Source organism: Apostichopus japonicus, chromosome 22, assembly GCF_037975245.1.
Source record: "Apostichopus japonicus isolate 1M-3 chromosome 22, ASM3797524v1, whole genome shotgun sequence".
Lineage (NCBI taxonomy): Eukaryota > Metazoa > Echinodermata > Holothuroidea > Aspidochirotida > Stichopodidae > Apostichopus > Apostichopus japonicus.
The window spans coordinates 16,133,962-16,159,726 of NC_092582.1; the positions used below are offsets into that span (position 1 = coordinate 16,133,962).

General features: G+C 39.5%; 2 protein-coding genes across 3 annotated transcripts; one reads left to right on the plus strand and one right to left on the minus strand.

The window, feature by feature from the left end:
- Nucleotides 1-449: 449 nt before the first annotated feature.
- Nucleotides 450-25,020, minus strand: LOC139964196 (uncharacterized). Of its 2 annotated transcripts, none has more exons than XM_071965601.1 (3): nt 24,748-25,020; nt 4,916-5,098; nt 450-3,161 (listed from the first exon to the last, which is right to left on the minus strand). In XM_071965601.1, exons 1-3 carry the CDS (start codon nt 24,752-24,754, stop codon nt 2,941-2,943), a joined length of 411 nt encoding a protein of 136 aa, XP_071821702.1. In that variant the 5' UTR covers nt 24,755-25,020; the 3' UTR covers nt 450-2,940. The 2 variants fall into 2 exon arrangements, with proteins under 2 accessions (XP_071821702.1, XP_071821701.1); XM_071965600.1 differs by lacking the exon at nt 24,748-25,020 and adding an exon at nt 14,951-15,131.
- On the plus strand, nt 16,965-23,899 carry LOC139964192 (uncharacterized). The gene is made up of 7 exons (XM_071965596.1): nt 16,965-17,154; nt 17,761-18,780; nt 19,099-19,237; nt 19,812-19,976; nt 21,124-21,281; nt 22,200-22,297; nt 22,740-23,899. The coding sequence occupies exons 1-7, from the start codon at nt 17,031-17,033 to the stop codon at nt 22,959-22,961; spliced, it is 1,926 nt and encodes a 641-aa protein (XP_071821697.1). The 5' UTR covers nt 16,965-17,030; the 3' UTR covers nt 22,962-23,899.
- Nucleotides 25,021-25,765: the final 745 nt, after the last annotated feature.

A 25,765-nucleotide genomic window follows, 5' to 3' on the forward strand; every position in this document is an offset into this window, starting at 1 on the left:
TTGGAAGTTACACATCTAATGGAATCCCTAGGAAGGATTTTACTATGTCCAACATATTTACTCCAAAGTTGACAGTAAGGCAACGACTAATTTGTTATCTTACCGTTTGCGAGTGTTCGCAATGCAATCTGAATTTGACGTGAACATCTATACGTGCGAAGGACGACCATCAAGGCCCATTTTGGACATCTTGACAGAAATATGGTTGTCTCGTTACAAAATGTGGAACAACTTCTTGTTTTTACATAAACGTAATACATTCTGTTCTGTTACTTTCATAGCATTAAAGTGCAATCTGTGCAGTTAGTATGTGTTGTCGTTATTTACATTGTAGTTATAGTATAGGTCGACATGAGCTAACCATGAAACACGTTGGGGTACACGTTGGGATTATTAAAGGATTTTCAAGCCCTTCACAACGAAGACAAAAATCTGACAAACTTTGTGACTGGTTTTGTTTCCGTATAATCAGTCCAAATGAAAAAGTAAACACATTTAGACATGAAGACTTTACAAAAGAAAAAAAAGTATAAAAATGGAAAGAAAATGCTGAGATGATAGCAACACTATCATTTCTTAGAAATGAGAGAGTGAGACTTCAAAAGTTAAATACAGATATTAAATTACACATGTAACATCAATGACAACTGTAGATTTGCAAGACTTTACACAGTTTGCAAGATTTCTAGCTTAAAACAGACCATACAATGATTAGTGATTTTTGGATGCAATTTATGTATGTGAAAAATTGAATATAGACTTTGCGCACAAGGGCAATGTCATTCCAGGTGTGAAGTTCAAGATTTCACACACACATACATACATACACATACATTAGCACACACACACCATCACCTACACCACAAAAGTTGCTTTTGCCCATCAGCAAGAAATTGATAAACCTGGTTGCACATAATAGGGGTGGCGAGGGCTAGGAAGAGTGTTATTTTGAGGGATTTACAAAACCCACATACACACATTGCCACTTATCGCGAGATAAAGAAAATGTAGAAAATGAATGTTTCCTTTAATCCCATATCCTGTAAACAAGCAAAACTGGTTTGAGCTTTGAGATATTTTACAATTCATGTACAATTTAACCCTTTCTCGTTGGTACGAACCTCAAGGAAAGTACTGTTGAAGACTATCAGCACATCTAGCTAAAACCTAGAGGCAAAAATATTAAATGACTTTACAGTAACGAAGTATTAATGACTTGAAGTTTGAACAAATCAACAAGTATTGGCAATATACAGAGGTCTGTCTGACTTACAAAGAGGATAAGATCTCCTAAAACCAATTTGACAAAGTGAGAACCAAGGATTTCACACGGCATACTCTGCTGATCTTCCACAAAAGATAATGGCAAACTGTGTACCCCCTGCCCCCAAAATAATGTGGGGGGGGGAGAATTATAGGCAAACACACTATCTGCATGCCAGCAAGTTAAACATTTGAAGTGGATTAAGTTTAATATGCTCAAGTGCTGTTCTCATTTTTATTCATTTTTTAGTAAGGAGAAAACAAGAGTGATCCATCTAGTTAACTGATTTTGGTAAAGGAGGAGCAAATGCAAACAACCATCCTTCATTTTTGTGATGGGAAACCACGAAGATTAAATTCATTCACTCTGGTAGAAACCAGGCTTTTTATTATTCCACCATATACTGAGCCACTCGTTATTCAATTTCAATTCTTTGTTTGGTAGAGGTGGTACGTGCAAATTCTTTTTACTTTTCATTAATTAAGAACAGATTTATTAAAGCGCAGAAATATCCACCGATAACGGTGCTAAAATAGCATCACAATATTACCCTGGTCAACGATAACCTGTCAAACTTAGAGACAATCCCTCCACATGACAGCAGCTAAACCGCGCCCAGCTGACAATTTATCTCACAGGAACCCATTTATACACCTGGGTGAAGAGAGGCAATGGAGATAAAGTGTCTTGCCCAAGGAAACAACATAATGATCTGGCCAGGACTCGAACCTGCAATCCTTAGATCACATGTCCACTGCCTCGACCACTTGACCACAACAGCAAACATTGTGACTTTTCTTCGTTTCTTTCCGAAATCGTGCGTGGGATAGGTGGCGCTGTCCTGATCACCTACCAGTCAACAGTAGTCTCATAATACGTCCATATTTCGAAGGATAGACCAATTTTGTGAGAAAGACTCCAAATATCTTTTCTAATATTAAGAGGATAAAACTTCCATAGAATGCCCATTGCCAATGCTTAGACAATGATTAAATTCCTAAAACTACCTTTACATGCTAGCAATGGTAAAGGCTATAAGCAACGACACCATTTACTCCTACGATGCAAATGAGAGTTAAAAACAAAAGGAACCAAACAGATTTCACATCACAGTGGCATGCATGGATCCATGGTGCTGTAGAGTCTGCACCTTTTTAAACTTTGCAAAAAAATTAATTCAAAAAATCTGTTTTTTTTGGGGTTATTTTTTTAGAGGGAGGAGTATGATCTCAGTGCCCTCCTCTTTGAAGTCCTGGATCTGCCCCTGAGAGACACTATGACATCACACATTGACCAAATGGTCAAACTTATTTGACCTGATTATAGAACCAGTACAGCTCTTTTAAGCATATTCAGATTTTTCTCAGTGGTTTGAGGCTATTGCTAACTACTTAAATTATATCAGATATAGATGATTGTTTGGGTTTGCTACTCCCTTTCTAACGCACTGTTCCGCCGATCAATAATCAATAATCGCAAATCAATAATGTTGGCAAAGAACGGAAGAGGTGCTTCTATAGTGGAGTTGGGAGTGGTAGATTTTGGTTTTGCATGACAAGAGTATGAAGCACAGTATGAAGCTCTGGGCATTGAAGGAAAAAATCTTGATGGTTTAATCTATCAGACCCCTTTGATCAATAAGAGACATACAAGATTAAATGCTTCCAGGGCCAACTTTATGCCGTCCTCAAGATGAGATGAATTCCAGAATCTGTGAAGACGGGCTCGCTCATTTCACCCACTTGTAGCTGGAAAGAGGCATCTTCAAACGGCTTCTGCATCTGTCCACGACCAAACAATCCCAAGTCGCCGCCATTCCTAGCCGAGCTGCAATCGCTCTCTGTGACAGCCAGTTCTTGTAATGTGATTTCTCCCTGTTTGATCCGACTGTGAAATCCTGTCATGGGGGAGGAGGAAAAAAAAAGGCGATGAGAAAAATTGGCCACTAAAAATCACGAGAATCTGAATTCGTTGCAGTGTGCATTGCCCTTGTATTGATCAATACTCAACAATAAAGTGAGAGTTTACTAACTTGAGCCTATTGTTTTCAGTGGAGTAGGGATGCACTGGATATCCGGTCCGGCCGGACTATCCGGCCGGATAGTGAGCAATTATCTGGTTCCAGCCGGATATTTTTCAAAATCCGGCCGGATCTTTTGCAAAAACCTGCCGGATTTTTGTCAAAATCTGGCCTGAATTATTCCTTAAAAAGGTGTTGGTATTAACTTAAATCAATATAAACTATTTCCAAAAATTAATAAAAACATTCAAAGTAAGGAAAAATTAGGTGTAACATGTTTAATTTAATTTTGTCAATGGTCTGATGGTTTGCGTCTACCTCACCTAAGATTTGCTCCTTGTTTCATACTTCTACTTCTTATTAATGATTTTTTTTTTGTGTAATGAAAAAATCCGGTTCCGGCCGAATTTCATGGACTATCCAGCAAAATCCGGTTCCGGCCGGATGAAAAAATTTGGGTCCGGTGCATCCCTAAACTTGACCCTATGGTACAGCGGACGAAAGGAAAGGCAGAAGGCTCTTGTCATCTTTGCCCTTCATCATTTCGGAAAGATTTGAGGTTCTGGTATCGCCAGGACTAACTTTCCTAGTCATTGATCACGTTTGTCAGGAATGATGATGAACTACCTGCCCTTTGGAGTTATTGACTTGTTTTCGAGACAGGTGAACCTCTTTACAAGGAGGAGGTATCAAAGGACATCGATACAATGATGGCAGGGACATGCAATCTCTGTGAAACCATCTCTGTCATCCATTACTATTCGGCGCACATATTTAAAAGTGCCGGTCTTTCTGGATTATCACTCGAATAAGCAGGGTGTCATAATTCGTCGCTAACATGCCAGCTGGATAATTTAAATCGCTCAATTGAACTTCACTATTTTTCACGTCATCATTGGGCAGCATTCACGGTAGGGATGCACCGGATATCCGGTCCGGCCGGACTATCCGGCCGGATAGTGAGCAATTATCCGGTTCCGGCCGGATATTTTTCAAAATCCGGCCGGATCTTTTTCAAAATCTGGCCTGAATTATTCCTTAAAAAGGTGTTGGTATTAACTTAAATCAATGTAAACTATTTCCAAAAATTAATAAAAACCTTCAAAGTAAGGAAAAAATTAGGTTTAACATGTTTAATTTATATTTCTCAATGGTCTGACCCACTAAATGGGGTCTTAATTTCACCTTCTTTATAATATGGGTATACATCACCTAACATTTGCTCCTTGTTTCATACTTCTACTTCTTTTTAATGATTTTCTTTTGTGTAATGAAAAAATCCGGTTCCGGCCGGATTTCATGTACTATCCGGCAAAATCCGGTTCCGGCCGGATCCAAAGATTTGGATCCGGTGCATCTCTAATTCACGGTGTTGAAGAAGAAGACGAGACTATAATCATCACCGATTCACTTGGAAACTTTTAATCATTTAACCAATCGTTGAATTTACAGGCTTTCTTTGTGTAGCTTGACTTTCTTATCAAACCCCAGGGCAAGATCCATTTTAGTCCCCACCCCAACCCTCCCCCACCACCACAAGAAAACTTGACACTACTTCCGAGAGTCATCAATTTGAATCAACGTTGAATTTTCCTACCGAAAGGGAATATCTGATTATCTATATACTGTACCTTTGAGAATCTCTAGAGCCTCGTCTTTACTTCGAGTTATAGTGTCTTCTTTCCAAGATGACGGTCTTCTGGATTCGTTGTGTTTCACCAACAGGTGGGCACATCTGACTTTGTCCGTGTCTGCTCCAGTCGGCATTTCCCATTGGCTTTCTCCGGTTTTCGCATTGAAATAATAATCTTTTCCTGCCAAAAGTAAAAAAGTAAAGTTTCTATTGGATGCAACGAGACAGCAAATTTTTCTCATTTCTCAAGCTTTAGGGCGAGAGGGCATTACTGCCTGGTTATAAGCCCCCCCCCCCCACCCCCTGTTTAAACGTAAAAGGACACTGGAAGACCGAATTCACCTAAAACAACACAGGGAACCAATGAAATCCAGGAGACCATTTAGAATGTTTGATTGGCTTTATTCTCATGATTTCAATTAATATGTTAATAACCATGTTTTTTTTGTTTGTTGTAGGATGATTGAGATTAGTAAAATATTCTGCAAACAATGCCAGATAAACTGCCAAACATGCCTAAGAGATATATATTAACCAAGTATCATCACATGTTCTGTGACAAAAAAGTGACAGTGTCCAAACATTTCATGATTTGAACACATTTACCATATATGGTAAGCCCCACCCCCCTTATAAATATGCATAATATCAACTTGAACATATGTTACCATGTACCCACTATCTACCAGCACATTAATACCAAGTATGAATAAATTTTGGTTGCAGAGTTATTCGCATTTGGACATTTTCACGTTTGACCCGTGACCTCACTATTATTAATGAGATGAGCACCAAATCAATAGGGTTCATCTATCTACTCACTATGGCGCATCTATGTACTACATATGACTTCAATCCAACTTGTCGTTGTTCAGTTACCGTGTTTACAAGCTATTTTAGTGAAAATCAACTTAAGCCCCGCCCCCTTATAAATATGCATCATATCAACTTGAAAATATATCACCAGGTACCTGCTATCTACCATCATACTAATACCACGTATATATAAATTCTGATTTTTGGTTGCTGAGTTATTAGCATTTCAAGATTTTTACATTTGACCACGTGACCTCATTAATATTCATGAGATGAGCACCAAAATTAATAGGGTTCTTCTGCTCAGTATGGCCCATTTACGTACCAAGTATAAGCCTTCGGCAAGGACTCAAAAACAATCCCAAACTTGTTATACCTAAAGGGCACCTTCATACCAAATATGAAATGTATCCCAATTATCATTCTGAACTAAGTGTCATACACACACACATAATCACCATTATCATCCCATACATTCCTTCTGCAAATTTGTATTAAAAAATGTCCATAGCAAAAGAAAATACAGTTCAGTTAGGGTAAGAATTAAGACAATTTTATTATTATTGTCATCTCTAATGAGGGTGGTCCTGCTCAGTGCAGAAGCCCTGCTTTTCAGAGGAGCCCTCAAAACACTGTTGTAAAAGTTGTACTAACTGGTGTTAATCAAATGCATTAAACAAACACAAAAACTTTCAATGTCCCATGTGAACCAAGAACTGACAAACACATGTACATGATAATAAACATGTACAGTAATAAAAAATTTTGGAGTAATTTAAAGGCATTGAAGACTCGCCCCAAACCGTGTGCCCCGCTCTGAAAAAGTTAACTTTCCGTTGCTTGCAAGTGAAGTTTTCTTCTTGTTGTTACAAAATGTAGACAGTAATGAAACGTGATACCTTGTTATCTTTAGCTGGACCTGAGATGTCCATCGCTGTATTGTTTGTACACTGTGCTGTGTGTATTGACCGCAGCTGTAATGTACTGACTGTACACTAGTGTCTAATTACCGACGATAGCAAGCTGTGTGTGTATTTCTGGGATCCATGGTAGTGTCTAACACTTCTGGTACACCTCATATGAAACTAGGTCAGATTACCGGCATGAGACGTTTCTTTGTGCGCAAGCCTTCACACCCATTTTAATACCCTGCACTCTTCTACTGGCTTCTGTTCAGTGGAAGTCGATTGTAATGGGATGTTGATGAATTTCATTTCCTGCTTACGCCCTCTATAAAAATATATAGTTTGTTGGTATGGATGGCAAATGTGAAAGAAACTTTTGAGTTCTGACAGTTGGGAAATCATTTATCTTTTTTGGAGAAATCTTTATCTGACACATTACTTCCTTGATTCATGCTATCCTAACAGGGAGTTTTCCCTCTGGAGTTGGAGTAGCTGTGGGGAAATCCCTATTTAGACACATTACTTCATAAATGCCTCTGAAACACATCTTCCTAACAGGATATTTGTTGCTGAAGAAGTCAGAGTCACTTTAGGGATATCATTATTAGATTAATCACTTCATAAAGTTATGCCTTTGAGAAGGACACATCTTCCAAACAGCATAGTACTGTAGTTACTTTGGTTTTGCTGGAGTGGAGTAACAATGGGGAAAATCATTATAAGACCTGATGGGTAAACAGTAACATCACAACACTGAGGACATTAATGTCCTTTTCAAGGATAGCAGTGCAGTGACTATAACGATTTTGCTCTTTGGTTTTAAAGTTCTATACTTAATCTATGTGATTCACCAAAAATGGAAGGAACTACTTGTAACTGTCAGGAACTGCTTGAAGCAAAGAGAAATTGAACCAGAATGAAAAAATGCATTGTGGTTTAGATTATGTAACATCAGCAGTTTTCTTCATGAATCTGACGTAATGTATCTATATAGTGAGGGTGTACATTTTTTTAAGTATTTCACGATTTGACCTCTGGTGACCCCAAATGACCTTTGACCTCCACCAAAAACGATAGGCTTCTTTAACTCAATGTGGTACTTCTACACACTAAATATGAGGTCTGCCCATTATTCTCTTCTTGAGATATCGTGTTTACAAGGTTTTCACAATTTCACCCCTGGTGACCCCAAATTACCTTTGACCTCCACCAAAACGATAGACTTTTTGTACTCAATGTGGTACTTTTACACACTACATATGAAGTCTGCCCATGCTTCCCATCTTGAGATATCATGTTTACAAGGTTTTCACATTTTGACCCCTGGTGACACCAAATAACCTTGACTTCCACCAAAAACAATAGGCTACTTTCACTACAGTTCTAACTGTGCATTTCAAATAAATCGATGCTGATGACTGAGAGTGGTATGTAATACAGAACCTGTTTAAAGTCTCAATACGTGTTTGCTGATGAATTTCGGAAAACAAACTTCCAAAGTAGATTCAATGTTTCTTACATTCTAAATGCACTCTGACCAGGTGGGTTCAATGGAGACTAGCTGTCACAATCGAAAGAAAGAAATTTATTTTTCTGTTGCTCTTACTGTACGGCGCAAACGATTTACTGTAAACCACTGCTACCGCCCATGACAGCATGTTCATTACACAAATTTTGTAAACAAAATTGTCTACACATGCAGCCCCATCAAGACTTTAATGCAGTCCTTTAGCCTACTCATATCATCCACTTTTAACAATTCCACAGAGGAACGTCTGAAAACACCTGTTTGTCCATTGCAATCATAATGGAAGGAATTGACACAATTTCACAAGCTACATCAGTAAGAACGAGAGGAAGAAACGAGAGCAGGGACCTGAGACAGACTAGTTACGAAGTAAAAGTAAGCTTAGGCCTTACGATCGCAAACAAAATGGAGAGATTGATTGGCGCATGATCTGTTGGGCGGGGCTTGCAAATTTTAATTGAAGTTTGTAGAATCTACGGACTCGTTAATAAATCTGGCGAATCACCCTAACGTTTTTAACGACAGATACAGTAACTCAATAAAATGAATCTTCATCTGAAAATTGCATAGAACAGTGTTATTTTCACTGAACTGTAAAGTGCAGTAAGCTGGAAACACATTCTGAGACTACAATATATGACTTTTGAGTGATCTGAAATTAAAGTATTAATTACTCTTTATGTTTCAGGCCATGACAGATTTACAGACACAAGGTTTTAAAAATTTGACCTCGGGTGATCCCAACAGACCTTTGACCTCCACCAAGAACAATAGGCTTGATGTACTCATTGGGGTTCGTCTAAACACTAAATATGAGGTCTGCCCATGCTTCCCTTCTTGAGATATCGGGTTTACAATGTTTTCACAATTTTACTTCTGGTGGCCCTAAATGACCTTAAGCCTCCACCGAAAACGAAAGGCTGCATGTACTTAATGTGGTACTGCGTCAAAACAATATGAGGTCTGCACAAGCTTCCTTTCTTGAGCTATTGTGTTTACAAGGTTTTGACAATTTGACCCCTAGTGACCCGAAATGACCTTCACAGAAAACAATAGGCTTCCTATACTCAATGCACATGGTTCTTCTACACACTAATATGAGGTCTGCCCAAGCTTCCTTTCTTGAGATATCGTGTTTTACAAGGTTTTCACAATTTGCCCCTAGTGACCCTAAATGACCTTTCATCTCAACAGAAAGCAATAGGCTTCTTGTGCTCAATCTACACATAAAATATGAGGTTTGCCCAAGCTTCCCTTCTTATGATATATTGTTTACAAGGTTTTCACAATTTGACCCCTGGTGACCCCAAATGACCCCTGACAGCCACAGAGAACAATAGGCTTTTTGTACTCGATGTGGTACATCTACACACTAAACATGAGGTTTGCCCAAGCTTCCTTTCTTGAGATATCGTGTTTACAAGGTTTTGACAGTTTGACCCCTAGTAACCCTAACTGACCTTTTACCTCCATAGTAAACAATAGGGTTCTTGTGCTCAATACGGTACGTTGTCACACCAAATATGAGGTCTGCCCATGCTTCCTTTCTTGAGATATTGTGTTTACAAGGTTTCCACATTTTGACCCCTGGTGACCCCAAATGACCTTTGACCCCCACAGAAAACAATAGGCTTCTTGTACTCAATATGGTACATCTACACACCAAACATGAACTTGGTCCAACTTTCACTTCTTGACATATCGTGTTTACAAGCTGGGCAGCACAAACGCACACACACATGCACACCCACATACTGTACATACGCCATCATGAATGCAAAGGTTACAACATTCATCAAAACCAAAAAGCAAAAGTTAGGGACAGCTTTTACAACTGGTATTATAACAATGATCAGTGTTGCAACTCCAATGTAAATAAAGTGAAAAGTATATCGCACAGAAATAAAATATTCGTTATTTTGTTAGCTGATATCGAAATATATAATCTCATATGAAAAATGTGTAAAACCAAGTTAGCCTGATGTTTCGATCCTAGCAGGATCAAAAGGTCAGGCCAACTTACTTTTACACATATTCTTACACCTGGATCTTCAGTTGATAAGCAGTTTGCTAACAGTTTATTTTATTATGAAAAATAAAACAATCCCAAACGTTTGCTTCAAGATTTCCATGACTACCATCTGCGAGGGAAAATTTCCGATCGTACGTTGTTTCAAACGATGATACACAGTATATAAGTCAATGGCGCTTCTCCATTGACTTAACTACATGGGGGGGAAATCACACACTAAAGTCCCATTGACTTTATTGTGCGTGTCGCTGGAAATCAGACTTGCTTTTTGTGGGTTGCGGTAAGGAGTTTAGTTATTGCAAAGGGGTTATTTTAGCACGTATGGTACATGCGGTCAGGGAAAAAACAGTTGCTTGGGTTTTTTTGCAAAAATATGCATAAGAATGTTTGCCTAACCACAAAATACTGTAATGCAGTAGGACTACTTAGGACTGTCGTCAAACATTTTTAGGTATTTTTAAAAGTATTTGGTGCCTTGATTTCATCATTTTATGGCATTTGTAAAATCTTGGGCGCATTTTCAAACTGAACAGTTATGAAGCTCAACCCTTCTCTAGCCAGAAAAGTCTAAATGTACGTAGAACTCACAATGAACAAAGCCTAATGTTATTGTTTTCACTTTCCAGTTTTCACCTACGCTGAAACCTCCACAGTGGTTCAAAAGATGCCAATTATCAAACAGATTATCGGTCAAACACTTACGTAAATGTCTATGAACGAAACTTTCAGTTACTAGAACTGTTGTACAGAAACAAAGGGGTGGTGAAATTTACTTGTCTGGGTACTTCAGTGCTAGGCAATTTCTTTCAAAGCAATATATGCGGATCAGGATCTTTGTTCTGTGCGTAGCCCAAAAAACATTTGGAGAGAGCCTGTAAAAAATTTTCAAACACTGTTGAATCGTCAGTCCCCATATAGCAAGAAAATACAGTTCTCAGATTTGCTTCCAGACGGCCTTACTATAAGTATGCATCCAGCGCAACGTGACTGTTCACACATCAAAACGTGAAGGCCTCTTCGTCCCAAAAACTTATTTTGCAGTAGGATTGTTCATTTTTTTAAATGAACAATCACAATCCCCTCCCCCCAGTAATTGATATGCATGTATCTGTTTGCTAGCAAATTTGTTTTGAAAAACACAAGCCGAGTCTATTCTTCCTGTTACCTTTATATATCCTTCCTGTTGTATGATGTATTACTCTTTTTTAACTGTTTTTAAACCTCTTGAAGAATTTAACATTAACCTATACAAAAACAACCTCGAAGACCCATTAATTAAAGATCTCCTCCTGAAATACCAAGTCGTAACCACACACTTCCCGAATAAACGAAACCAATCTGTCTTCTCATTCCTTAGAACTTACATCCCATTCAATAGAAATCTCTCCCTCACTGGCTCTTTGTCTCCTTTGTCCAGGGCTGACTTTGGGTTCTTATCTTCATTCACCCATGGCTTTCTATTGAATGATATTGTAACGATAGTTCACTTACAGTATCAACAATTCATGGCTCAACAAGACAACAAAAAAACTTGTCTTTTCTTTGATACCAAATCTATTATCCCCCACAGGACCTCTTGCGAGGTCGATCAGGGGTTAAACTTCTTTACCACTTTAGGAAAAATGTAGTACTCTGTTTGACCAACTATGCTCAACACTTAGACTGCAAGTCTTATGAAAACTGTCACCAAACAAAGTCGCAACTTTCTTAGCAGGAATGTTAGAGGTGTGCTATGAATAAAACTGATTCCACGTAGAAAAGACAATTAGCAACTGCGATTGTGCAAAAAGCACAAGACACTATGTAGGCTAAGCACAAGACACTGCGTCAGTAGGGTATGTTCAGTTTTAATTGTGCTGTGTCCACTTGTAAGTTGTACAAAACAGAACTAGCCTAGGCTAGTGAAATGTACTTTACCATGCAGCACCAGAAAACCTGACAATTTTTAATGTTGGTTACCTGACAGAGTTACAGCAATGAAGTTTGGTAGCCCGAACAGGCCTAGCCTAGGCCTATGTAAAATTATAGCGTTCTTATTTTATTGAAGGAATTGTCTGGTGGAAGATTTTGATACATTGTCCTTGTACATAGGCGTAGGAGGCTGCAGCCCCCCCAACCATAATTTTTGGTGAAAATTCGGGCAATATGCTGAGAATTTTTCGGGCACCTACTGGAAGAATAATAATTTGCAGTGTGTTTTTCATTTTTTGGGGGTAAAATTCGGCAATATGCTGAGAATTTTTCTGGCATCTACTGAAAGAATAATAATTTGCAATGTGTTTTTCAAATTTTTGGTGAAAATTCGGGCAATATGCTGAGAATTTTCCAGCACCTACTGAAAGAAAATAATTTGCAATGTGTTTTTCAAGTTTTTTGGTGAAAATTCGGGCAATAAGCTGAGAATTTTTTGGGCACCTACCAGTGGCGGAGCGTCCATACAGTCAGAGGGGGCGGATGCCCCTCTGACGGACTCAAATGGACTGCTGGTGCCCTATTCAGCCTTTTACCACTCTTTACTTATTCGCGATTATTGACTTTTTTATTGCGCTCTCAAATACCTTTGACATTTGTCACATTTTGTTGGTGCAATTTTCTGACAAATGGCGATGGCACCTATTTATTCTTCGTTTATCTTGAAATTAGCAAGGCCTGGAAAGGGTCATTTCCGGCGATCTAGGGAGTATCTTTACTCAAACAATTTACGCTCCGCGCCAACCTGTGGTGGCGATCCGCTTAGATAGTGTCGAAAAAGCGCCCCTACAGACCATTCTCTCCCCCCTGACCACTACCCCTATAGCTCCGCCACTGGCACCTACTGAAAAGAAGAAGAATTTGCAATGTGTTTTTCAATGGTTAAACTGATATTATTATCATTATTGTTGTAACGACTTGCCCAATAATTCTAACCAATATGGAAGGGTAAAAACACGGAAAATGATTGTTTGTTATTGGCATGTGATGTAATAACCGAAGAATGCCTACTGTATATGATAAGCACAATAACATGTGAAACGCGCGCGGAGCGCGTGAAAAATTTTGGTCATATTTTTCGGGCAAGTGGTTACAGCCCCCCCAAATCAAATGAGGCTCCTACGCCTATGTCCTTGTAGTTATTATTTTTCTCTTTCTAACCATGTAAAAATTGTCCCCATTTGATGTTTCTTCTTGTAGAAATCTGGTTTTCAAATTCACCAGTTTCTCACCAAAAGTACCGTTTGTTCGAACGCTTCAATATGGTGATTGACGTGGTGCTTGCAAATACGCAAAACAGACGACTTGAAGTTAGCACTCCCATTTCCGCAGCAAATGAGCTCTCACGTGTAAGCACACTGGATTGCCTAATATATATAATGTACATACTCGCGAACGTATATCCTACGATGCCCAGTTGGTGTACTTTTATAGCGTTGCAAATAGTAAACTCACACTCAAACCACAGTTCATAAACTGTTCTTCGAAATCGCTGTTCAAAATAAAATTCACAGATCAAATTAACAGTAAAAGGAAACTTGTAAAGTATTCGTAACATCGAAAGATGAAACTTGGCGGAATCGATGTCAGAGCAGAATGTAGCACCGAGAAGCTTATGCTTCGCAGAACTGTCCGTTGTAATTGTAAACGTTAGAGTTGCCTACACATGCGAACATTCTTCGCGCTGGAGCTGGATAGCGCTATGTATAAACAACGAAGAGTCTGCTGTTAAAACTTATCTTGTGTTCAACAAGGACCACGAAACCACCGATCTACTACATATATGGCGGCTTAAGGAGTTTTTTAAATCACATCTAATTAACAAGAAATTTCACTGGAAATTATGGAAGAAATTTATCGGAATCGTTGTCTGAGCAGAATGTAGCACTGAGAAGCTTAGGCTTCGCAGAACTGTCCAATTGTCAGCGTTAGTATAGCCTACATGCGAACATTCTTCGCGTTGGAGCTGGATAGCGCGATGTATAGCCTAAACAACGAACAGTCTGCTGTTAAAATTTACCTTGTGTTACACAAAGACCACAAAATCACCGATCTACTACTTGGCGGCTTAGGGAGTTTTTGAAAACATATCTTATTTCTAAGAAATTTCACCGGAAATTAAGGTAGAAATTTATCTGTATACAAACGCGTTCTTGTTGTGATTACCGTATAGGTACTGTACGGAGGGTGGATTATGTCGCAATCTGCATTAGCATAGCTGACGTCACGTTCTGTACTATTCAAGTCATATTTGAAATGTCTATCCTTAACGATTAAAAAATCGTTGCTCTGTCAAACGCAACATTAGCGTTCTCATACTTTGACAACATGTTTGGAAAATTATTTATAATTTTTTAAGGTAACTTCTTTGGGCCACCAGACAATCCTTTAAAGGAGCCTGGGCACCCAGCGCATAGGATTTTTCAAATCTTGTACCTAATGCTCGGTCCTACTACTGTTACTAGTCTACTTGTTATTTCTGTAGGCCAAGCTTGAAGTTAGTACTATTCTGCAGGCTAACCACAGTCTAAGGCTTGAAGTAAATTTTGAACCTTGGCCTAAGTTGGGCTTACAGCATACAGTAGCTTAGGCTTAACCTAATAAGGGGCTCCCGTACGGCTTGCAGTACTGTTACTGTGTTAGCCTACACAATATTTCTATAGGCTAAGCTTAGGCTCAAATACTGTGTTGGTTGCATAAGTAGGGTGCGAAAACATGCGCTTGTGCTAGGCCTTGGGCGATCGACTAGACCTGTGAAGAAGAAATTGCAAGCTAAATTACCAGTGCTTTTACTGGTTTTGAGCATCCATCCTTCTGGTAAATCATCCGCCATGTTGCTTCAATCTGTTTTAATATATACACAGAGCAGTAGACCTGGACGAAACGAAGTGCTTATTCGCAGGGCAGCTCAGCAGATAACGTACACAGACACCTTATTCGCAGGGCTGTGACGATTTTTGAAAATAGGTTTATTATTGGCTTTCAGTGACATCTTTTTGATGTGACGTCATTCATTTGACCTCTAACCTTAACGGCGCGGCAAACCCGAAGTTCCTTCATGTCTCTCAGTTTCAGGCTTTCAGAATCAGATTCACCGTCTTTGCCGGGTTTTTTTAATGGAGAGAGTTCCTGCTACATTTTAAATATCATGAATTATTAAGAAAATATTGCTTTTGAACCGACTGATATAAGAAGAACTTAATTGCATTTGCGCTCTAAATTTACGATCCAGCCCTATAGGGGCCTAGGCCACGGGTGTTACTAAAACGAATGACAATTGCGTTACACATAACGAATGACAATATGTTGTACACACTAAAAAATTGCGTTGACTAAAACGAATGACAGCACAGACATTTGCTTCAACCGGATATCACAGTTCAGACTTCGTGGGTATCTAGATCTAGTAAAGTACGGATAAAAACGCACCTTATAGTAAGCGAAATTGTAAGTCTAAATTTAAAAAGTAAATTTAACGTCATTTTTCCGATATTAATTGTTAGAAACTAACAATACTATAATCTTGAAACGGCTTCAGTTATCTTTCTATATAAATCTACAGAGGTAAAAAGCACAGCACTCAAGCGCATTCTCACACATAAAACTTTCCCTGTGGTTTCTATCCGTAAATTACACCAAAACCCTGCAACCACGTAACATGCGATTTTCCTCAAATCATTTTTGCGCAGAAAACCAATAACCATATTTTATCCACTCCGTTAATCATTCTATCTCTTCTCAACACTGTCATTCGTTGTCATTCGTTGTCATTCGCTGTCATTCGCTGTCATTCGCAAATGATAATTAACCCTGTACAAAGTCAATTGTCATTCGGTCATTCGCTGTCATTCGTTTTAGTTTGTCCCCTAGGCCACTGACTTCTACCAACTGAGATGATCGGAACCTAGTCTTTTTCGGCGGGTAGAGTGTTGAATGAAACAACACGCGATAGAAATGACAGCCTAGATGACAGAAGAATTGGTCACCTAATTTATTTAGCCATGTTCTTGCTACGTTCATTTCAATAGTTTTTCCTGTCTAGACAATAGCTAGTCTAGCACTGTATATACAGTGCATACATATATGTACTGGCTACGCCCCTGATAGTTCTAAATTAGGATTAGATCTCTTACTGAAATATCGCTGGCCTAATATAAGGTGACCAAGAGTACAATTTTTATGTAGAAAAAGGGCACATTTGTAACCCGAGGAAAAGTTGGGGGGGGGGCACGTGCCCCCGGTTCCGCCGCCCTTGACGTAGCTTCTGAGGGGCGGGGGTTCGGGTTAGTTTTGCGAAAAAGTTGGTGCCTGTTATTTAGTCAAATGAATAGTACACCTTTTCAATTTCGTAATTAAAAAGAACCTGCCCTTTATTTTGATGTGAGAAATTGAGTAAATGGTGCCCATTTTGTTTTCGAAAAAATACAGTTTTGTTAAAAATAGTCAAATACATTTTTATAGGCTCAGTACTTGAATTTGTGGTGCAGACCATTGCACTGCACCGAGGGTTCATTTTTCCGAAAAGTGCGAGGTGATCTTAATTGTGGTCCCCCCGGCCCCCACCTCCCCCAAATTAAACTTAGTGTCCCACTACATCCTTATAGCGGCTCAGTTTGTACCCTCACCCTGCCCTCAATTCGACCACACCCCCCCCCCAAGGGTCAACCCTCTTCCTTCGCCGTCCGACTGCAGTGGGATTATCCGGTTCAAAGACCTTTCAACTCTGTTTGTTCATGATTAGGTCTATAATATATTTACCAATATGCGATGAAGTGTATAAATAAATGTAGACAAAAACGTATGCAAGGTATATGCGTCACACGCGAAAAGGCTCGATCTGTCGTACACTAGTTTCACGAAGATGGCTCTGAAATATGCGGCCACAGCAGTTACTTGCTTCTTGATATCTTTTTTACTGTGCACAATACTTAGGTGCTGTGCTTTAGAATGGTCGGTAACCAGCATTATCATTGTATTCATCACAGGTAAGCAAGTCTTTCAATTTACTGTCTACTCAAATGGCAGATTCCTTCTATCAACACGCGATGCATAATTGTCTAACAGTTTCTGCCGATTCACGCACACACCTTTGTATTCAAATGCACGGTAAATGCACGGGATTTTGTTCACTGCACTGTACACTGATCACAGAACTACATGCAGTGTGTCCTCGAGTACTGTATATATACTGTATATATATCTTACACCTACGTGTATGGCAGGCCATTTTGGACAAAAACCAGTTAGTTTGCTTCAAGAAGTAGTTTTTAACATGCTATTTATCGCATGATCATTCAAAATCATAAGCAACTTATTCGAAAATGTGCGCAACCATGGGGTGCTATTTAAGCGTCGTGTTAAGATGATTTGGGGGATGGGGATGGGAGGGGGGGTGGGGGTGGGGAGGTCTTTGTATGGCCATGGTCTATGATCGTACTATCCAACTGTCCTAATGTATCTTTTGAAAAGACTGACAGTTATAGGTAGGCCTAATGCTGATGAACTTTACCTCACTTTTTAGTTACTAATTTCCATGCAATATAAACTGTGGAAGTTTCAATTGTTACGAATATTTCTCTTTCTCCTTTCAGGACCTATGGTTTTGGTGAGTTTTCTTCTGGGCGTGATTTATCTCTTCATATCAACTCGTCGTGTTTCCAAGTACCACACCCTCCTCTCAGCACTGGCATGCTTTATGTTACGATACTACTCACTTCACCTCGGAAGAAAGGCGATTGGTGACTTACGTAGGAGCTGCTTGAATCCTCGGGGTGTTCAAGAAGATAGAATCCGGTTTATAATGAAGAAAAACCAAAATACAGATTACGGACGAAAGTTTAACTTGAAAGACATTAACAGCTTGAAAGATCTGCAGTCAAAACACCCGCTGACGCAATACGACCACTACAAGCAGTTCGTTCAGAGGGTAGCGAAGGGTGAGAAGAACGTGATGACGGTTGAGCCGGTGACTCGATTGGTAGTGACGAGTGGCACCACTGGAGAGGGGAAACAAATCCCACAAGATGTATTTCAATTAAGTCATTACTACGGTGTAACATCCCTGATTCAATCTGAGGGTTTCCCTGACGTCCAACCAATGCAAAAAGAGTTTAGGATCCATTGCAACTCAAAGATCAGGAGAAGCGAAGGTGGAATAATCGTATCATCGGCAGGAGCTATAAACGAAACCATGAAAAACTGGTTACTAGCTTACTCTACTCCACCAGATGGATTCTTAATTGAGGACATCCAAGTTGCCTTTTATATACATTTCTTGTTCGCTCTTAGAGAGAGAGAACTTGGGTCAACCTTCGCTATTTTTACAAGTATCATGGTAGATGGGTTTAAGTACTTGGACCAACACTGGCCTGAAATGGTGGAGGATATTACCAACGGTACCATTAATGCGAAGGTGACTCTTCCTGCGTCCGTCAGGGAAGAATTAACAAAGGCAATGGGCGAGGGTGACCCTGAGAGGGCACAGGAGGTCAGACGAGAATGTGAGAAAGGTCAACAGGGGATCATGCGAAGACTATGGCCTAATATGAGGAGTGTAACTGCCATTGATAACATCCGAATGAGAGAAACATTAATGCAGACTATTGCTGAAGGTAAGTCGGAGCATTTACGTATTCGAATAGAATGTTGACCGCCTTGATTTGGTACAGTAGTACGGCAGTGGTATACTCTACACTATATGGCTACAGAGATTAACCAGGGAGTTGTTATGGAACAACTCCCTGGATTAACTACAAACAAACTTTGTTCCAACAAGGTTACAATGCATACGGAAATGTTTGACGCATGCGCGCGACATGTTCTGATGCGCTGCTATTTTCAATACAGTATACTTTCGGTATCATCTAGTGATAGTTGTCTCTCTGTCCATTTATTGTCTCTTTATGAACCATTGTATCCTTTCTTTGCAGGTTTACAAGTTTATTCAATGATGTATGGCTGTTCAGAGGCCGTCGTTGGGACAAATTTGAATCCCTTTAAAAAAGGAGACGAAGAATATGTTTTGAATATAACAGAGGCAGTTTTCGAGTTTATCAGCGAAGAGGACGTGTAAGTACATTGATCTTAAATTATCTGATTGCTGTCTATCTTAACAATTAATTGTACGACGTTATAGGATTGCTTCCCACAAAAATGTCTTCGTTTCTCTTTGGCATTACTCGGCATATATTTGGTAATACCGTACTCTGTAAGCGCCAGTCCTTTTTTTCGCCCTAAATGGTGGTATACACACAGTTGGTGACTGCTTAAATAACAAAGTGACTTTTAAGGGTAGTGTTTTTGTAACAAGAATCGTCCCATATGAAATCAATCATGTCAAAATACAGACAACTGCAGAGGTGATAGTTGCAACCCCCCCCCCCCCCCTCCACAAGGTTCTTAATAAGATATATTGATAAATGACATATTGATAAATCATATGAGGATCGCGCCATATCAACATTGCATGCATGGTAAAGACCTTCTTCTATGTGTTTCTTTGTATGACTTATAGCAGTGTTGTTGTATAAATATTGGTACATCGTATCGTGTCTGTCATTCTTAACAACATGTTGGTTTCGCCGGCATCGATCAGTAACCCTTAGACCCTGACGTTCTGATTCTTATCGATCCTTTGTCAAAGGTATGAAGATAAACCAAAGACATATTTTGTGGATGAAATTGAAGTCGGTAAGAACTACGAAGTGGTTATCTCACAACTCTGGGGTTTCTACCGGTACAGATTTGGTGACGTCATACAGGTCACAGGATTTTACCAAAGTTGCCCTAAAGTCAAGTTTCTTTACAGGTAACAAAAACAACAACTTTATACCAATCTATGCTTATATATTAACCAGGGCTAACGAGAGACGAGAAGGGTCATCAGGGGTGGGGGGGGGGTGGGAAACAGCCGCCAAAGAAGAAAACAAAAAACACATACTGCTACTGTCGATTTTATAACATACTGCAGGAAAATTGAATTCAAATATGGGGTCTGCATGGTAACATAATTATTCCCATGGCCTCACATGGCTCTAGACGGCACTGCTATCAACAACTTACTTGCGAGAAACAATGAGGATATTCTGCTGCACACGGTCATTCGGTACCGTCATGTCAATGAATATGACAAGAAAGGCAGGTGGGGGGGTGGGACGTGGGTGGAGGGAGTGGTCGTAAATGTAACTGAAATGTTAAGAAATGGAAGAGGACTGGATGGAGAAGAGTCATTGTTTCCTTAAGTTCCTTTAGTTTACCTCATTAATTGATTTTCTGCACCGGTTGTTATATTGTGTATTCGATGTCTGGGGTGGCAGTTAAACCATATGAATGAAATGTTTGCGAACATTAACATTAATTATATGGAATTATTAATATTTTGAAGTATTGTAAATTGTGTGAACATGTATATAAGGAAATCTGGAAATAAATATATATTAGACACTAGTAACAGGATAAACAGGAGCCCATAGAGCCGGGCCGTGCCCCGTGGAAATTAGTGTACGCTATTCGTTATGTTATATTGATCGGGCAAGCTAATTGCCACGAGCCCGAGGACCGTACACCCGTCTGAACTCCTCCACTGGTCAGGCCTGGGGATGAAAGGTGCAAATAACTGTGAGGTGGGTTACAGGGTGTAAGGGCTATAAGGTAAGGACAGGGGGAGTCATGGATTAGCTTATCTCAACTCCCTTGAAATTGACAGGGAAAAAAATCTCTTAGATTCCTGTCGGTAAATGTTCGCTTTAAGAACCATGACAACAAGAAACTTGTCTGACAGTTAATACCGCCATAGCCGAATTCATCGTTACGTAATGTACCGGTGCTCTAACCTCTCTCTCTCTATACCTAACGCTTGCTTTATGAATAACCATTATACCACATACCAAACAAGAGATCGAGTTTTGTAGCGTTAAGAAATAATTACACTAAAATCATGATTTTTTTCACCATAGGACAGCAACTTTGTTGAATTTATTCGGTGAGAAGGTTAATCAAGTCGTTATCGCCGAATCTCTGGCTGCTGCCCTGGCAAACTGGCCAGAAGTGACGATGAAGCACTACTCTGTAGCTGAGAGCACGATGGTGTCAGCAGTTCAACCAAGCACAGATGGTAAAAGTATAATATTAGAGAGAAATATTCAAGCGTAGCCTGAAAGTATTAGCGAGAATGGGAGTGAGTCAGTGAGGTCTGTGATTAGAACTTCCATATGCCGACTTATTAAACATTCCGTTCCCATATTTAATCGAGTTTGCAGTTAGCAACCAAAGGTGACACATATTATACCACACAGCACAAGAAAGGAGAATAAAAGCATACCAGTGTCATTCAATCAAACGCAGAAAATGGCATGAGTGGGATTTCAAGAGAAGGTGTACCACTTTATATACAGTACCAGTAATTCATAAACATAAAACACTAGCTGAAGTGTTATATTTCAGTCATCTGTGTTTACGAACGAACGTAACACCTCGTTAGTCTTTACAAGGTCTCCAGCCGTCAAATGTTATACTTGAAATCAGAATAAGGGGTTTCTCTACTTCGACGGTACAAAACCTAAGGGCCGCGAAGCAAACTTGGGTAGCGCATAAGTTATCGTTGGTCGCGGTAATTTTTCAATCCTCGAGGGGAGGTAGTCGGGGTGGGTCGTGACTTCTAGGCCGTGGGCCTAAAAGTTTGGGGATAACTGACTTCGGCTCACTTCATAAATCGGGTAGGGGAGAGTTGGAGAGATTCAGAGAGATATTCCATAGGCCCCTCTGTATATATGTGCATTGGTCGACGTACTCATGCTACATCTTTGAAAAGGTCCAGTTCTATACCGTGTGGCCTTGTATCTCTTCCTATAAATACAATTACTGCACGATATGTAAGAAACATCATCCTTGTTCTCCATCCCACAAAGCTGCATTCGTTTGATGTTTTGCCTTAGTGTTGACGTTGCAGGTCGACGTGATAACCTCTCTTTGCATAAGATATGATATAACATTCCCTCGTTATCCTTAACCACAATTAACTTTCTTTTTCCAGATAAGAGCAGAGGAGCCCACTACATATTCTTCCTGGAGTTGGAAGCGAACGAGAAGAGCCAGTCGGTGCAAAACGTTGATACAGATAAACTTGGCCAGGTATATACGCTTTTAAAATGTCTTTTGATCGTTCACAATATAAGATCTACATCAGTCTCAAAAGTACACTAAGACCCAATGGCGTGGGCAGGTGGGCAGGTGGGCGGGAGGGGTGGAAATGTTCCAAAAAACTTTGCGTTTAGGGCTTATTTTATAGACGTAATTTATAGGAAGTAATTATGCACCATTTGACGTCTAAATTTGTTACATTTGGGAGGACCCCCCCCTCCCCGTAACTCCCCATACATAGGCGTCGGCTTCAGTGACCCACTGCAGCCCCCTCCTTTATAAAATCCATCATTCGCCTCTGGCCCTTCCACAAAAGTTCCATTCCCCTACCTTAATCAGTGGCGGTAAATTTTTATTCGGCCCTTGAGCGTATTAAACTATTATTAGTATCATTATTCAGTGTAGACCTATATGTTTATTTCTTCCTTCACAGCAAGTCGATGAAAACATTTACCAACGTCATGAGTTCTTCAGAACATTCAGGGACACCAAACAGATATCATCTTCCGACGTGTACCTGGTGAAGCCAGGCGCGTTTGAAAAATTGAAGAGCTTTGTCCTGGCAACGTCCACGACTTCCGTGCTCCAATTCAAGATGCCTCTGAAACTGAGAACCAAAGAAATGACCAAACTGATGCTGGACAATTTACTATAGAAACGAGTTATCGGAAGTTGAAAAAAATATATAATATGTAAGGGAAAGGAATGGATGGGCTTTGCGATAGGGTAAAGAGTTATCCCAGAATCGAAGACATGACACGAAAGGGGTGGTGAAGAGGAAAGGGTGGGTCCTTTGGATAGGATCAGCAAAACTTCGGAACAGGAAAAAAGCCCATGCAAGTTGATGCTACAAATTATGCTATATAAAAGAGAGCATGTGATTTCTCCAAAGGTCATGAATGATGGAAAATTGGATTTGAAGGAGACGAGTGCGGAGACAAAGGATATTGGATGTGGGTATGGGTATGGTCAGGGGCGTCGAGGATCAGTCCATGGCTGGCTCGGAGGCAACTATAACTTACCGCCCCCCTTTTAAGTCTTCATTTGCTCTTATCTAACTTTCATCATATGAATACACGATGTGTTCTTATCGGGTCCGCTAATTGATCCCAGGCACCAGTGTTTATCTCCTCTCATTATTATGGCCAGAGGAAAGCTCAAGAACAGGAAAATAACCAACTTGATGGTAGACAATTTGCTATAGATAAAGAGTAAGAAATCCAAGAATATGATACAGTTTGTTAGCTCCCACGTATTTACTGTTTACATGAATAAGAAAGGGTAATGGGCCGGGTCCTCCAAATATTTTGCATAGTACTTTGTAAATTAGGCAATATGTGCAGCTATTTTTGTAGTTTTTTTTTATCATTGAACTACACGCTTTCTCCTAGAACTAGAACATAAATTTCTTGAGCAAGATTACATTTTGTTCGATAGTAGATTTATGTGTTTTGGCGTAATATGGACGATATTTTTAAGCCTCCAAGTTGTGAGTAATTTACACGGTTGATGGTTTTCAGACAGGACCAAGGTAACCGTAAAATAGTGAGCCTATCATAATCAAGGAACGTTTTATGGGAGGACGAACCTTCATTACCATTGTCGTCGCTCGTTATTGCTTAATGCTTGTAAATAATATTGGTGTTATTCGTTAAAGTTTTACGGTACATGGATCACGAATTTCAAAGTCGTTATCCTCGTAAAAGACAAGATTGGTGACATTGTCGTGAAACGTCTTACTGGTTGACGATGGTAAGAGTCTCAAGCAAGAGGTTAGTAACCTAAAGTTACCTAAAGAGCATTTGGAAAAGGTCACTCTGGAGGTGAAACCTCTCACCAATGTCCTTTGAGACGATTATTAAATTTTTAAACAGAATGGGAAGAAGTAACATCCACACATATATTTACACGTCTATATGAATGACCATGGAAAACAAACATCAATAGTAACAATAAAATATATGATATAAAATATAATATTTTACCAACACCCTGAACTAAAATATCAACAAACATATTTTTTTTAGTAAGTATGGTATCTTAATTCGTCTCGTTCGTTCGTTCTATGGTCGTAATTGTTTATGATATGGCACTTTTAGTTTTCCGTCTCAAAGTCTATTGGATATACCTCTGTATACTTTATTTACAAAGTATTCTCAGGGATGTTTATTTACCATACATTGTTTACAAAGGTTTACAAGGTGTCCATAAACACTGATAATCTATGTCAACTTTAATCTGCTGTACTTTATACGTGACACGGAGAAAGGCCAGACCAAAGTCAAGTTTCATCAAGAATTAGGCTATAAAATAATTCTACTGTCATCTTTCTTATTATCCAAAGCAACTATTGAAATTCCTGACTCTAGAATGGTCGATAACTGTAGTACTATCCATAGCTAGAACGAAAAACAAGAATGTTCGATATGTTAATTACTAACCTCTCATGCATGCCTGTTAAGTTCCGTTTTCAAATGTCGTTCGGTTACTCCAATAACCCTGGTCAGAATGGTTGGTAATTAACATTACAAAGAGCGACTTGCATGAACTGCGCACATGCACGCTGTATACAATTAACGGAGAGAACTGCCCAGTAGGTTTTGGTATGGATGCCTATGAAAATGACAACAGAGATGATTCAGTTGAAAACGACTGTTCATGATGACTTCATTTACTCAAACCTCTAGCAGCAGGGAAAGGAAATGCTACTCCCTACACTATAAAGCCACAGACTTTGTTCTCCGGGAATGTTCTCTCATAATTTAGCCTATTACGAGTAGAAACAGTTTTGCTCCTGTTATAGAACTACTTCACATTTTTTACGTGCTGCTTTTACTAGTGCAGGCGTTTCGAAAACAATGTGATAAAAAAAGATCGTACTGTCATAAACAATGTCGCGAGCCTGTATAAGTCTCTGATCGGCATGGCTGCACGATTCAAGTGTCACTTTACCAATGTGCATGCAGAAACGAAATACGAAACTATGTTTAGTCACCCCCAGGGACGTAGCCAGGGGGGGAGCGACCGCTCCCCCCTTTCAGTGTTGATTTTTTTTTTACAAACTGTCGTTTTTTAGCATGGTATTTTGTCAGTGCTCTTTTGATCTTGAATACTCGTCAGCTCCGTTAACTCGATTGTAATCGTAGTAACATTCAGGCCTACTGATTCAGCTACTTACTTAGTTTGGCAGATGCAATTAGCTAAATTTAGCTTATAGCCAATTACAAGCCTACAGTTGGCCACTGCGTAATAAAATACATATATATTGCCTACCTAACCGCACTCTATGGAATGTCATGAACTGTACTGTAGGCACAACAACGTCGACAACGTTCGTTCTATGAGTCGTCCTAAGTTGTTGCACGAACAGCATGTTATGAAGATAAGCTAGCAATCGTACGTGATACGCACTTCCTATAATAATTATTACACTGCTAATACACTGCGATAACGATATTT

Coding starts and splice junctions, on each gene's coding strand:
- LOC139964192 (XM_071965596.1), top strand. CDS start 17,031: ATGGCTCTGAAATATGCGGCCACAGCAGTTACTTGCTTCTTGATATCT. Junction 19,238..19,811: donor TTTATCAGCGAAGAGGACGT/GTAAGTACATTG, acceptor CCTTTGTCAAAG/GTATGAAGATAAACCAAAGA. Junction 21,282..22,199: donor AGTTCAACCAAGCACAGATG/GTAAAAGTATAA, acceptor TTCTTTTTCCAG/ATAAGAGCAGAGGAGCCCAC.
- LOC139964196 (XM_071965600.1), bottom strand. CDS start 15,002: ATGGCGGATGATTTACCAGAAGGATGGATGCTCAAAACCAGTAAAAGC. Junction 5,099..14,950: donor CAAAACCAGTAAAAGCACTG/GTAATTTAGCTT, acceptor TACTTTTGGCAG/GAAAAGATTATTATTTCAAT. Junction 3,162..4,915: donor GGCTCTAGAGATTCTCAAAG/GTACAGTATATA, acceptor CCCCCATGACAG/GATTTCACAGTCGGATCAAA.